At 50.3% G+C, this 13,663-nt stretch overlaps 2 protein-coding genes across 3 annotated transcripts; one reads left to right on the top strand and one right to left on the bottom strand.

Annotated features, from left to right (window-relative positions):
* The first annotated feature begins 1,466 nt into the window (after positions 1 to 1,466).
* LOC120676919 lies at positions 1,467 to 7,505 on the top strand. 2 transcript variants are annotated; one of them, XM_039958263.1, is made up of 7 exons: positions 1,467 to 1,917; positions 3,459 to 3,536; positions 3,694 to 3,771; positions 3,846 to 4,045; positions 4,240 to 4,350; positions 4,549 to 4,595; positions 7,235 to 7,505. In XM_039958263.1, the coding sequence occupies exons 3-7, from the start codon at positions 3,700 to 3,702 to the stop codon at positions 7,243 to 7,245; spliced, it is 441 nt and encodes a 146-aa protein (XP_039814197.1). In that variant the 5' UTR covers positions 1,467 to 1,917; positions 3,459 to 3,536; positions 3,694 to 3,699; the 3' UTR covers positions 7,246 to 7,505. The 2 variants fall into 2 exon arrangements, with proteins under 2 accessions (XP_039814197.1, XP_039814198.1); XM_039958264.1 differs by having other exon boundaries at positions 1,585 to 1,779.
* A 3,569-nt stretch (positions 7,506 to 11,074) lies between these two features.
* Positions 11,075 to 13,297, bottom strand: LOC120677012 (gibberellin 2-beta-dioxygenase 3-like). Its single transcript, XM_039958356.1, has 3 exons — positions 12,798 to 13,297; positions 11,803 to 12,151; positions 11,075 to 11,502 (listed from the first exon to the last, which is right to left on the bottom strand). Exons 1-3 carry the CDS (start codon positions 13,247 to 13,249, stop codon positions 11,263 to 11,265), a joined length of 1,041 nt encoding a protein of 346 aa, XP_039814290.1. The 5' UTR covers positions 13,250 to 13,297; the 3' UTR covers positions 11,075 to 11,262.
* Between the last annotated feature and the right edge of the window lie 366 nt (positions 13,298 to 13,663).

Genomic DNA, 13,663 nt, shown 5'->3' with positions numbered 1-13,663 from the left:
CGGTAAAAGCTTCACTGCTAGATCAGAACATCCTACACGTAATTAGACCTAACGAGCGTAATAGATAGCCAAACCTTAACCAGAAAAGAGGCCTAAGAATAAGCGAAAGCCGATTTCCGGATCAATCCCTATTAAGATCAAAGCAAAGCATGTAATACGTCTCCGGATCATCCAACCCGTTTGCAAGGCCTAACCTAGCAGATATTAAGCCGATTCTTATGTATAACAACAAACCATAACAGATTAGATCTACTAGATAAAAAAGAAGCAGGGTGTTATCTTTACGCGACTAATTCCTATGCAACGAGAATTAGCGTAAGATCGATACATGATCACGCGGAGATAACACGATATTCGTAGATGATAAACAACAAGAGGAAAGTGGGAGGAGATGAGAGGAAGAAGAATGCTGGGGGTATTTTGGTCAATAAATTTTGAAAAACACGTTGAAAGGGTATGTAATGACATGTTTCGGAGAGTTTTGAAATTGTAATGGCACGGTTCCAATATGATGAGTAGTAATGGCAGATCAGTAAACTCGGATAATTGAAATGGCGTGGATCCAATTAACCTTTTTTTCATCTCCACCCCCCCTCTCTTTCCCTCCCTCCCCTCTCCCTGTGGGCCGCGCCCCTCCTCCGTGTGCCGGCGAGCCCTTGTTCCACGCCGCTCCTCCCCTTTCGGCACCTTCCTCCCCGCGCCCCACCTCCGGCCTCCGCTGCTGCCGCCTCCTTCCGGCCTCCCCAACATGGATCGGGCGCCGATGGCGGCGGATCGGGCTCCCCTGCTCCCTCCGCCTCCATCCCCTGCAGAGGCCGGCGAGCCGCCCTAGCCCGCGCCCAGGTGTTGCCGGCGCGGAGCCGCGCGATGGCCGCAGTGGCGGTGAGCGTGGCCCCCGCTGCCGCCGCAAGGGGCGCGTGGTGGTGACTCCCGCCGCCGCCCAGGAGCAGCGCGGCGAGCGCAAGGGCTGGTAGGCGGAGTGCGGACTGGGCCGGGGCAACGCCGGCGTCCCCTCGCCTCGCCGCGCCGAGCTCCGGTCCCCTCGCCGAGCCGAGCTCCGGAGGAGGCGGTGCGAGGCCCCGGCTGCGCGGCGGCCTGCGCGAGCCCCGCCGGCTTGGTCTGCTAAGTGGTTATTCTTACTAGTCAGCATCGGTCAATTGGGCTTTGAATTTGTGTTCTGGGTTAATTTATTTGGCAACGTATCTGGTGCAAACTAAGGATCTTGTGCAAACCTATGTAAACCTACTAAAGAAAAGTTTCAAAAAATTCTGAAAAAAATCATGAATGTGCTTCTCAGCTTATTTCATATATATACAAAATTTCATGGTCAAATTCATCTTACTCTAGAAGTTAAAAAAAAGACAAATTTGAGATGCATTTGAACCATTACTGTTGTTAGAAAATTTGTCTTTTTTTGTAATTTTTAGAGTAAGATGAATTTGACCATGAAATTTTATATATAGATGAGGTGAGCTGAGAAGCATATTCATGATTTTTTTTCAAAATTTTTTGAAACTTTTTTTTGGTAGGTTTGCATGGGTTTGCACGAGGTCCTTAGTTTGCACCAGATACGTTCTCAATTTATTCAGCCAATATATTTGGCCCATAACCGAACTCACGCCAGTATAAATAGCCGCATGGCTAGCACATCTGCCCCTTTCTTTTCAGTCAATCGCCACTTCTTCCCTGTCTTCCCAGTTCTCTTCGGTTCTGAGATCAATTTGCTCCACTTCCCCCACCCTCTGTTCGTGGTCTGGCAGCAACCGATCAGCCAAGACGGTACTGTTTGCTAGCCCACATTGTGATATATCTTGTTCCTTTGATTCTTGTGGGCTAATTTCAGAGGGATTTTCGGTTCATTATTCTGCTTTTGGGTTTGGCTTGTTATTATATGCATGGACGTTCTGATTTGTTTGGGTAAGTGTGCTCTCAAGAATCAAGAAGTTCTTTATGCAGGATTCTGTCTTGTGCAGGGTTCTTGATTTCATAGACAGGATTCTCTTGTGTTCTTGATTTCTTTTGGCAGGATAATTTCAGAGTGAGTTTCGGTTCATTGATCTGCTTTGGGGCAACGGCGGAACCAGGGGGGGCTAGCAGGGGCCACGGCCCCCCCTAAGGCTGAAAAAAAATTGAACCTCCCTCTTTTTTTGCAGTATATAACAAATAATTAGATAAGTGATTCTACAATAAATTCAATATCTAAGTAGCTCACGTTGTATTTTCAATTAAAATCAAGTACATAGTCTAAGAGGCAATAATTACAAGCAAAAAGTAGTCTGTTTTGCATAGCTTCCTCACCGACTTTTGATGAAAGCTCTGTCAAAGTATCATTTTCAAAATGATTTTATCATGGGAGCCGTGAATAAAGCCATAAAACGGCTTTGCCTGCGAGCAAAAAATTGTGGCTTCTCGCGGCTACCATGATCCTAGGCGACTGAAGCCGTTTTACGAAACAATTTTTTAACACAACTTCAATTTCTACTTCATCAAAAAACTGTACCAGAGCTATTTTAGGAGGAGCCGCAGCCAGGGTTAATGCTACGTACAGTTTGCCTGGTACCGATGCACCAGGGTAATGAAAAATTTAGCACTAGCTAGACTTGTATTTACCATGTATTGTTAATTTTTTTATGGTCTTTAACGGTTGCACCATGATAATTTTAGAGGTAGCTTCGCCCCTAGCCGCAGACATGGCACATAGACTCTGAATCGTTTTTGCAATGGTATAACAAACTAACGGACGTCTCAGCCGAACTGCAGACGTACATACGTCGCAGTAACGCCGCCGGCCGCCGCCATGGCCATATGTTGGCTTAGCCTCTTGGCCCCCCCTTCAAAAATTTTCTGGTTCCGCCGCTGCTTTGGGGTTTGGCTTGTTATAAGCATGGACGTTCTGGGTTGTTTGGGTAAATGTGCTTACAAGAATTAAGAAGTTCTTTATGCAGAATTCTCTCATGTGCAGCGTTCTTGATTTCTTAGGCAGGTTTCTCTTGTGTTCTTGATTTCTTTTGGCAGGATTCTCTCGTGTTCTTGATTTCTCGGAAGAACTTCTTCAAGCAGGATTGCGTTGCTTGTGGAGAAGCTCTTTAGACATTTTATTGATTCTTGATTTCTTACAATCCGGCAGTTATTCATTAGGCAGGATTGGGATGGGTTCTTTCTTGATTTCTGATAATCCAGGAGAAGTTTTTTAAAGACATGATTGGGATGGGTTCTCAAGTTCTTCAGTTCTTCAGGATGGATTTCATTGTGTTCTTCATATACAGTGTATGAAACATTTGTTTTCCTGGGTTATGATATGATGCTGAGGGATTTTATTAGGCACATATCATATTTCTTTTTTGGTTTGTAAAACGCACAAATCTCTCGCGTTTTTTTGGGAATGAAGTATTATATTTTCTAGGTTTAGGGGATATGTTATATTAACTGTCTGCTTTTCTGTGATTCTGTGATTACAGCGAAAGGGAACGACTTGTTTGTTCAAGATTGGGTTTCCTACCCCTCCACCGGACCGCAGAGTTCCAGAAGTAGTGAAGGTACATGTCACAATGCACGTTTTAGCATAGATTATGTTTAAATACTCTGTTGATTGGCACTTTGTCATATATTTTAATGTCCCATTACTTTGTTGATCCACATTTTAGCTTATCTTTTGATGTCTTAGTACTCTGTTGATTGAAGTGTATGTCACAGGTCAGTATGAAAGACAGTAAAGAATACCGTGATCCTCCACAGGAGGGACTTCCACAGCCAGCCCCACAGCAGAATGTGGTAAGTTCATTGTAAAAGAAGTTTTTGATACTTGCTCATGGCGTGTCCTACAATCTGTTCTTTTTTCATTTTAGGAGGAAGCAGAGATCTCTCTTAAGGAGTACTATCAGAACAGTGTCTCCTCCCTGGAGGCTAAGATAGCATATGTGGACACAAAAGTTGCTGGAGTAATTGGAGATCCTGATATTAGCCCTGCGGATGCAAAGAGAGTTGCAAGAAAACTAGGACGAGGACAGAAGTTTTTACTATTGGTTAAGGCAAAGGTTGCATATCTGTAAGTATCTTAACAGTTTATAGAGATTCTCTAATTGAAATGTCATTGCATAGAATGCAAATGAACACGCTAAATGGGCAGGAGTAACAGATCTTGGTGCATTATAATTGCAAAAATGATTCCAATAATATAGTCGATACATGTAGCAGTTGGTCCTCAGATGACAACTTAAGATTGTTTTGTTTCTGCCACAGGGAAGCCACTGAAGATGTCGAGGAGCGAGGAGGGCCTGACCACATTCAGGAAGATCCCATAGTCGTGGCTGCTCGGGAACTGGAGGGACCAGATGGAGCCTTGGATGGCCTGTAAGTATCTTAACAGTCAATAGAGAGATTGCTAATTGAAATATAGTATATAGTATAGAATGCAAATGAACATGCTAAATGCACGAGTAACATATCCTGTTGCATCATAACTGAAAAAATGATTCCAATAATATAGCCCATAGCATGTAGCCATTGGTCCTCAGATGACAAACTTGTGATTTTTTGTTCCTGCCACAGGGAAGGGATGGAAGCTGCTCCGGAGGGACTGGGTGGAGCTGTCGAGGGCCATGTGACGGAACCGCCAAATTAAAATTCTAATTAAATGTAATGGCCGTCATTTGAACACATCGAGCTCATTAGCTTAACGGCTTAATTTGGCGATCCTTTCTCAACCCACGTCCCGATCGAAACATCACCGATAGTCCCACGCGAAGGTGGGCGCAGATGGTACAAGCACGACATAAAATTTAAAATACAACAAATATACATAAGACTTCACCTTAAGTTTTGCAAACCAAGTGTGTATGAATACATAATTTACAAACTTTGCATTTCTGAAATCCGGGTTCAACTAGAGGAAAGGGCCTACAACTACCAAAAGTGTGCCCTAAGAAGATCCTGAACTAAACGTCCGGCTCCACAACCTCCCATCTCTCTGCATCCCGGCGGATGAACTTAGCGCAGCAGGGACAGAAGTCTACGTCTGCGTGTCCTGAAATAATTGTGACAACAAACCCTGAGTATACTAATACTCAGCAAGGCTTACCCGACCAGTGGGTATAACTTAGCCCACATATCTAGACATGCAAGGCTTTTGGCTGGTGGTTATTTGGCAGGAAATAGCGACTACAGGTATTCCTCACCTTCCTTATTTTAGCACAAGTTCTATATAGATTAACATAGTCTAATATTTGCATAACCAAATCTATGGCAAACATAGAGGAACAAAATAATAATAATTCATATGTTCATCAATATGGGCATAACTATATTTCCATCTCAACACTACGCTGCGACGCAGTGACCAAGGTACTCATATCCGAGAGCGACTAACGGCGAATCGATTCGTTTTAACCTTGCAAGGTGGACCTAACCAACATGGCACGTATTTGCCCCGTCGGACTATACATGCCAACCATTCCCCTCCCCGCCTCGAACTACAGGAACCAGCCCAACGACATATGGTCAGCCGAGCTCAACGTGAGACCACCAAAAGTAAACATATGCATCCCAATTCTCCGCGACTACTCGACTCGTCCCAGGAGTTGGGTGCGGGTTACTGTACTTTCGAAGCAAGGCAGTACTCGGCTTACCGGTTTCGACTACCTCCTACTCCAGGTATGCGGTTAGTACAGTTCAAAATGATCAGCAGGGCCAACAACGGCTCGGTCCTTAACCGACACAGGCGGAACTACACTTCTCCCGCCCGGTCTCAAGTTCTAACCTTTCTTTCATTTCAAGACTTCCACCCATAAATTAGTAACTCGGATCTGGAATTATAAATTATCCTATATCTCGCGAGTAACCAAGAATTACTCGTCTTCTACCGAACCCTATCTAGCATAGCATTGCTAACGTCCTATAAATACTAGTACATCTCAAGGACACCTAGGGTTCATGCAACTATGCTTTCAAACAACTCCTACACTTAATGCATAAGTAATAAATACATATATATATAGGTGTCATAATTTAAATTAAAAGGATGTGCACCGGGGCTTGCCTTGCGCCTGTTGCTCAACACTAGGATCAACTGGGCCTTGGGCCGGGTGCTCACACCTCTCCTCCTGGGCTTGCGCCGGCTGCTCCTGCGGTGCCGCAATCACCTCAAATACGGCGCCCTCAGTTGCGGATGCTACACGTATGCATATGAAATAAATGAGTGCAACCCAAAATTATAACGATTTTACTTCAACTGGAATACCCTGCGGACTGTCCGCGCCCAAGTGGCGGACCGTCCGCCGTATTGTTCTACCGACCCCCAGAACTAAGTACCTCTGGACAAACTTCAGCCTAAACGGCGGACTGTCCGCTCCCCCTTAGCGGACCGTCCGCAATACTCCTACGGCAACCCACCAGAGACAACAACGTCTCTGGAACAAATTCCAATCCTACCAGCGGACCGTCCAGCCACCCTTGGCGGACCGTCCGCAGTTCACGTAACCCATCCACCAGAGACAGCAACGTCTCTGGGCAAACTCCTAGACTCTACTGCGGACTATCCGCACCCAAGTGGCGGACCGTCCGCGGTTCACTCTTGCGAACTTCCAGAGACGACATCGTCTCTGGACAAACCTCAAACTTCAACGGCGGACTGTCCGCTCCCTTATAGCAGACTGTCCTCAGTCACTACTGCTAACCTGCCAGAGACAACATCGTCTCTGGACGAAACCTAATCTGACCGTCCGCGACACCTAACTTCTGACCCGTGCCGCAAGCGGCAGCAAGTGCGGCGGCGACGGCGGCGGCCGCTCACCGGCTCCGGTGACACACCACGGAAGGGGAAAGAGACCGGAAAGCACAAGGAACTCACCACGAATCCATTCCCGCGGTCGGTTCGAGCGGAGGACGACCGGAGAGGCAGATCGATAGTGGAGCAAAGCTTCGAGCAACTCCAATGGCGTCCGGCGGTGGTGGAGAAGGATTCCGGCCGTGAGGAGCCGGTCTAGATGTTTGGAAAGGTGGAGGGGGTGCCGAGGAAGGTTCCCGCGCGAGGAATCGAGGTTTGGTGGCCGGAGGAGAGAGATCGAAGGAAGGGGGCGACAATGGCGCGGGAGCTCGAGCTCCACTCGGATCTGGACGAAGTGAGGAGGAAGAGAGAAATGACAAGTGGATCCTATACCCATCCAGATAAATATCTGGGCGATGCCTGGCGGACTGTCCGCCGTCCCCTCGCGGACTGTCCGCGAGGCAGGTGTTACAGGCCAGCCATAGTCGAGGCTGTTCAAGAGCCGGAGAGACTGGATGGAGTACCGGATGGGCAAGGAGTGCGGCCCTTGCAGCCCAGGAACAAGCAGGGTTAGCTGCTGTGTTGTAGGCTGCCGTGAGACCCAGGAGAACGGGTCCTGAGCCCGTTGAGGACAAATGAATTACCTGCTTAAATACAGTGTTTCATGTATCTTAAACGTGTTCACCTGTCCTGGGAGTTGAACTGATTTGTGAGAAGCTAGGCCAACAGGCTTTTGTTGAACACAGGGATGACTTGCCTTTCTGTGGTTGTACATACGGGAGCGGTTTCACACTTGATGCATTACCGCATTGTTTTTTTCCTTATGATGTAATTCAAGAAGAGCGATGTTGTTGTTTTTAGACAGAATGTTTAGCATTAAGTTCAGGTGATGTTTAGACTAGATTCCTCTCTAATTTTCGAAGAGGGAGGGAGTGCCTGTTTATTCCTGAGTCATGAGTGACAGTGCAAACTGTTGAGGGAGGGGCTGGCTGCATGAGTAGTAACAGTACTATAATTGTTGAGGGATAGTGGCTGATATTTTTCACCTCTTCTTAATCAACTCCTTTGAACTTGCAACTGTTCTCAGGTCATCTGAATTCCAAACGATGTTCGTCTGCAAAATTCGCTAACGCTGTAACACACCCATCACATCAGCAGCTACGAAATACGACACAAACATTTATACTAAAGCATTTTACACGGAAAAATATCACATCGAATGTTTGGACACATACATGGAGTACTAAATAAAATCTATTTGCAAAAAAATTTTCACGGATGGGTTGTAAATCGCGAGATGAATCTAATAAGCCTACTTAATTCATGATTTGCAACAGTGATGCTACAGTAACCATCTGCTAATTATGACTTAATTATAGATCAATTAGGCTCATTAGATTCATCTCGCGATTTACAACTCATCTGTGCAAAAAATTTTGTTAATAGATTTTATTTAGTGCTCCAAAATAGTAAGGTCCCCTTCCAAAAGTTTTCGCCAAAAAGATCTAAACAAGGCCGTAGTTCAAATGACCTCCAAGCTTTAGATGCAAGCCGAGCCTTCAATCAGATCGTGGATGAGGATGGAGCCTTCAGCTACGAAAGATTTCATATAATCTCGTCCTATACGGTAGGTATAGTACGCAGAAAGATGTGGTTATATATCCATCGTCAAGAATCAACTGAACTTGGAAATAAAATCATAGGAATTCAACATCAAAGTTGTATGAATACAACTGAATTTTATACAACGAATTCATAATATCCATGACATTAAAAAATTCACAATATCCAACGACGATTTAAGCTAATTTCCTCGGAATACTACTTTCTCCCGACCCTAGCGTAGCGCTTCTGCCACTCCGTATCCGGGTCATAAACGTGAAGTTTCCCGGCCCGACGGTACTCCTCCTCTACCTCCTCCTCCGTCATGTCAATGTAGCGCACCGCATCCTCGTGCGCCGCTTTGATGAACCGCAGCGCCGCCATCTTCTCCTGATAGGTTATCTTCTGGCGGGCGGCGACGACGTTGCTACCGGCACTCGGGCTGGCCGCCTCCGACGGCGACGTCTCCCCGCGGCCCTTCCTCTCGCCGGCGGCGGCCTTCGCCGTGTGGCTGCTAGCCGCGCTTGCGATTTTCTTCATGGATTGTTCCTCGTGCTGCTCAGGATCTGCTCAGTATCTGATTTGGCCAGCGGATCCGCTCTGTGCGCGGCCAATGCGCGTGCGCGGTTAGTTTTTTTTCTTTTTTCCGAGACGCCTAAAGCCCTAAACGTGGCATCGGTGCACACGGATATATATAGGCCGACGACAGAGAGATTCGTGCCCTTGTTGGACTCTAACTGTGCGTCCGTAGCCCGACTCGGAAGCGAAGCCGTTGCATTGCGTAGATAGCGCACGCGCATACGCGTCGCTCCCACGGGAGGAGCGCGTGCATGCGCACGCGGCCTGTTCGTCCTCCCGCCCCACCCGGTCTCACCACGTGCGCGGCGTACTAGGCGCGCGCCACACCTCGCCATGACGCGCGGCGCGGCCACCTCGTCGGTAACGCGACGATAAAATAATAAAACTAGCTTCGTCGTCTCGGTTGCAGCGGCTCGCTGATGACTCAGCTCGGAGTGACTGGTCCGACCTGACGGAGAGGGCGCCATTATCGTCTCCCTCTCGCGTTCATTTGCACTTGCATCCATGGCATCTAGACCGAACCGCTGCTGCCTGCTACCTAGCGGCTCGCGCGTTCTCTACTGCTAGGGATCGGAGTAGAGCAAAAGAGACACCGTGCGTCCGTCCATGGGCATGGGCTAGGAGGTAGCCTAGGTTTGTGGTAGTCGCGGGGCCCGGGTTTCCTTTTTGATCGGCGCGGCGCGGCCCCAGCAATGGAGCTAGGAACAGGACGCGGCAGATCTCCAAGAGGCGGTGGCTGTCGCCGCCGACGTGTTGCGCAAAGGCGATGTGTGATAGATTGTACCTTGGCTCGCGAGGCGGGGAATCTATTTATCGCACGTGAGTAGGCTAGAGCCCCCCTACCCCATGCAGTCCATTGGAGCCCTCTGAGCATCACCTACAATTTGTAGCCATGAATGAAGAGGAAGAAGAATAAAATGAGAAGAAAAAAGAAGGAAAAGAGAGGAAGAAATAAGAAGATGGGAAACTCAGCCCACCCCCCTCTACTTGGATTCTAGATCCGCCCCTGGCGACGGGCGCCGCCGGCTGGGGGCGGTGGTTTGACAACCGATGAATCAAAGATCGGCTTGAGTGGGAGGTGGAAACGAGAGCGGATCCGACGGTGGGAGCTGCTGGGGATAAAGGAATATAAGCGAAGGCAGAGATGAGCGGTAAGGGATCTTTCAGTGATAAATCAGCTTGCACGAGGAATAGACGCCCCCTCGCGAATCGTGCCTACCTGTCTGTCCTATGTAGTGAAGCATTCAATCAATGTCTCCCGCAATCATGTCGCGCACCGTTCCATCTTTCATGAATGGCTAGTTTTTCCACTCTATGCCACGTTATCAATTTTATTGACATAATGATATGTGAGAGTCTGCCGGTACAATTATCTAGTTTTCAATTTTAGTAACTGCATGCACACCGAGACTAGTATAAAGATGGTTGGGATCATACGAGAAAAGGAAGTGTTCGGTGGAGGGAGAAAAAAAAGGCATGGACACCGGGTCCATGCGCGCCACAGTGCGCCCCCGCGCCCGATGACGTCCACGTGCCTAGGCGTGAAATCGGATGGAGTTTGAGGCTAAACTCTTGTTGGAAAGCCAAAAAAATATGTTAGGTACTATACAACGAAATAACTTCCCTTCTACTATTGGAATGAATCACTAATAATTAATGAACAGGTGCTTGATTCAAGTGGCCTGAACCAGTTCTTGGTTTGACTGATGTCAGTCTCATGCATGTCTGGCCGTCAGGGTGCTTATCCTATTCACCTCAAATCAAACACCCCTGAGTTTGCGACACACTTCGCTGTTACTCTGCTGGAGATGTCCAGGTGCAAGCAAGTACTGCTCTCGTGCAGCTTGCAGCACAGAACGCCTTTGCAAGGAAAGTGATGATCCAGGTAACAACTGACACTTTACGTCCCGTCCTAGCTGCAAGCAAGCACTGCTGTTGGGAAGGGCCACAAAAACAGGCTGGCTAATGTTGCACGATCAGGCAGGCATTCACGAGCGGTAGGTTCGACCCCGGAGCCGGGCCGGACATCTCTGTCCGTGGCAGCATCAGTGCCTGCTGATCGATCAGCTGTTCAGAACTCGTTCATGACACATTGACACGTACGCATGCATGAACTACTAAGACACTAAAACAGACGGATACTAGATACGTATACCTGTGCGCCGTATATATACGTGCGTACACGTGTATTAACACGTACTAGGGCCACAAGCAACAACAGAGTACTGTATTATGACATACGGAAGCATACAAGATCCTACGGTACTAACTTAGCTTAGGTAGCCTAGCTGTGCTTGATTCGATCTAGCAGCAGTAGCTAGCTAGTTCTCGAAGCGGGAGAGGCGGTCCTCCGCGAGCCTGGTCCTGCACCCGCTGTTCTTGAACTCCGCCCAGGTGAACTCCCGGTACCGGCTCCGGCCGCCGTCCCCGAGGAGCTGCGGCAGCGGCGCCAGCCGCTCGCCGGGCGGCGGCCCGCCGAAGAAGATCATCGACACCCTGGACCGCTCGCTGTTCACCACCACCCGGTGCCTCACGCTCCTGAACCTCCCGTTCGTCAGCACCTGCACGCCCAGCCATCAGCAGCAGTGAGCACAGATTAAGAAGCATGCCCAGCAGCATCAGCGTATGCTCTGCTTGGCCTTTTCCAAGCTAGGAGCCGTCGCTGTTCGCGTACGAACCACATGCTTCAGCTCATTGTACGGCTGCTGCCTGCCAGCAGAGGTTTCACGTGCAGTTTGGGCCCTAGACATGGCCGTACGTGCTATTTACAGGTCGATCGATCGTGGATTCGTGTTGGATGGATGTTGACCGATCGAAAGATCTCGAGCGAGCGAGTAAAAGCTAGCGATCAATGGGCGTACCTGCAGGGTGTCGCCGACGTTGACGAAGAAGGCGTCCCCGTCGGGCGGGACGGAGGCCCAGGCGCCGCCCCGCAGCGCGATCTCCAGGCCGGAGGTGCCGTTGGAGCGGAGCACGGAGATGATCTGGGGGTCCGTGTGCTCGCCGAACCCCATCAGGCTGGGCGCGCCCACCGCCACGGGGCGCGGCGGGTAGTGGTTCACCCGCAGCACGCAGTCGCTGTCCGCGCGCGTCACCAGCCGCGCCAGCGCGCCCGCCTCGCCGCCGGCGAGGCCCAGCCCCTCCGCCATCAGCTCCAGCACCGCGCACGCCATCCGCCGCACCGCCACCGTGTACTCGTCCAGGAGATCCCTGTCAGACGAGAGCAGGTCACAATAAATTATGAATACACCCAGCTTGCTTGCTTTTATTTTCTCTGGATTTCCAACGATGTCGAGATGCGGAGAGGGACGCGTGATGGGCGCGCCTGCTAGGTGCCGCTCCTGCGTTGGAGCCGCGCGGCAGCACGTCACCACTCGCCCCGGAGCCCGGGCCGCCACCGCAATCGATGGGCGGCGCCGGCGCGTCGAGAGAGACCATGCAACCGACGGTCGCGCGGGTGGAGGCGGCGGCGCACGTGAGTCAAACGGCGTGCCCGTCGTCGGCCGCCAGAAGCCTGTGACGCAGCGCGCGGCCACGACGAGCGGTCTTATCCACGGACAGGATCAGTTCTTTCCGTTTCTTTTCTTTTCCTCCCCCACAACGCCTGGTACTACTGTTCATGCGTCTGGTTTTGGTCAACTTGGCCGCAAGAATACTGATACCATGTTGGTTCCTGGCACGTGCGCGCGCCTCGTGTGGTGTCGCTCCACGTCACGGACGCGAGCTGGAGCAGGGGCATGGAGTGGAGTGCAGCTATGGACAGGCGTTGCCGGAAGCTAGCAGAGGCAGGGACGCAACAGCGACGTCGGGGCAACACCGACCGCTGACGTAAACGTCACCGCTTCGACTCACTCACCGTAAGGGGCCAGCCGGCGTGGACAACGACGATGAGGCGGTGGCGGCTGCGGCGGCGCACGGCAATGTCGAGGAGGACGCGGAGGCGACGGGCACGGCGCCGGCGGGCGTGACGCCGAGCAGGAGGTACTCGACCCACCCGATGTCGCCGTTGCCGCCGACCCGCTTGCTGCCGTACCCGAGCGTCGGGGCCTCCTCCTCCTTCTCGCCCTGCGGCCGCGCGAAGAACCCGGACGCCGCGGCCTCCGCGGCGCGCACGAGCTCCGCCGGCACGCCGTGGCCCGTCACCCGGAAGAACCCGTGCTCCTCGCACGCCGCCACCAGCGCGCGCGCCGCGGCCTCGCGCGCGGGCCCCGCCGCCGCAGACAGGTCCACAGACCGCACGTCGGCCGCCGGCGGCTGCGCCGCGGGGAGGGCGATCTGCTCGAGCTCACCCTTGGCGAGGACAACCATGGCCGACGAAACAGAGGACAGCAGAGCAAGAGGTTTATGCACAGCACGAGCGCGAGGGTAAAGACTAAAGAGAGCCGCGCGTGCGCGCCTCTTATATAGCCACGCCACGGACCACGGTGCATGGCTGGGCAGTCTGTACAGTGTACAGCATGCTGCTGTAACTTGGGCCATCTGATCAAGCATCAATGGCCAAGATCATGGCGGCGTTTAGTTCAAAAAAAGTTTGCGCAGTACTTGTCACATCAAATTTTTGGACACATGTACGGAGCATTAAATGCAGTTAAAAAAATAACTAATTACATAGTCTAATTGATTCTTACGAGATGAATCTAATAACGTTAATTAATTAATAATTAAATATTAATTGTCAAATAACAATGAAATGTGCTACAGTACCCAAACCCAATTTTTTCA

Source organism: Panicum virgatum, chromosome 5N, assembly GCF_016808335.1.
Source record: "Panicum virgatum strain AP13 chromosome 5N, P.virgatum_v5, whole genome shotgun sequence".
Classification (NCBI taxonomy): Eukaryota; Viridiplantae; Streptophyta; class Magnoliopsida; order Poales; family Poaceae; genus Panicum; species Panicum virgatum.
This window is presented reverse-complemented; position numbering and strand designations above follow the sequence as displayed.

What these genes read in the sequence shown, in the direction of transcription:
- LOC120677012 (XM_039958356.1), bottom strand. Translation starts at nt 13,249, where the DNA reads ATGGTTGTCCTCGCCAAGGGTGAGCTCGAGCAGATCGCCCTCCCCGCG. An exon ending in ACGCCGGCTGGCCCCTTACG is followed by an intron (nt 12,152 to 12,797) that starts GTGAGTGAGTCG and finishes CTCGTCTGACAG; the next exon opens with GGATCTCCTGGACGAGTACA. An exon ending in ACGTCGGCGACACCCTGCAG is followed by an intron (nt 11,503 to 11,802) that starts GTACGCCCATTG and finishes CTGGGCGTGCAG; the next exon opens with GTGCTGACGAACGGGAGGTT.
- LOC120676919 (XM_039958263.1), top strand. Translation starts at nt 3,700, where the DNA reads ATGAAAGACAGTAAAGAATACCGTGATCCTCCACAGGAGGGACTTCCA. An exon ending in CAGCCCCACAGCAGAATGTG is followed by an intron (nt 3,772 to 3,845) that starts GTAAGTTCATTG and finishes TTTTCATTTTAG; the next exon opens with GAGGAAGCAGAGATCTCTCT. An exon ending in GATGGAGCCTTGGATGGCCT is followed by an intron (nt 4,351 to 4,548) that starts GTAAGTATCTTA and finishes TTCCTGCCACAG; the next exon opens with GGAAGGGATGGAAGCTGCTC.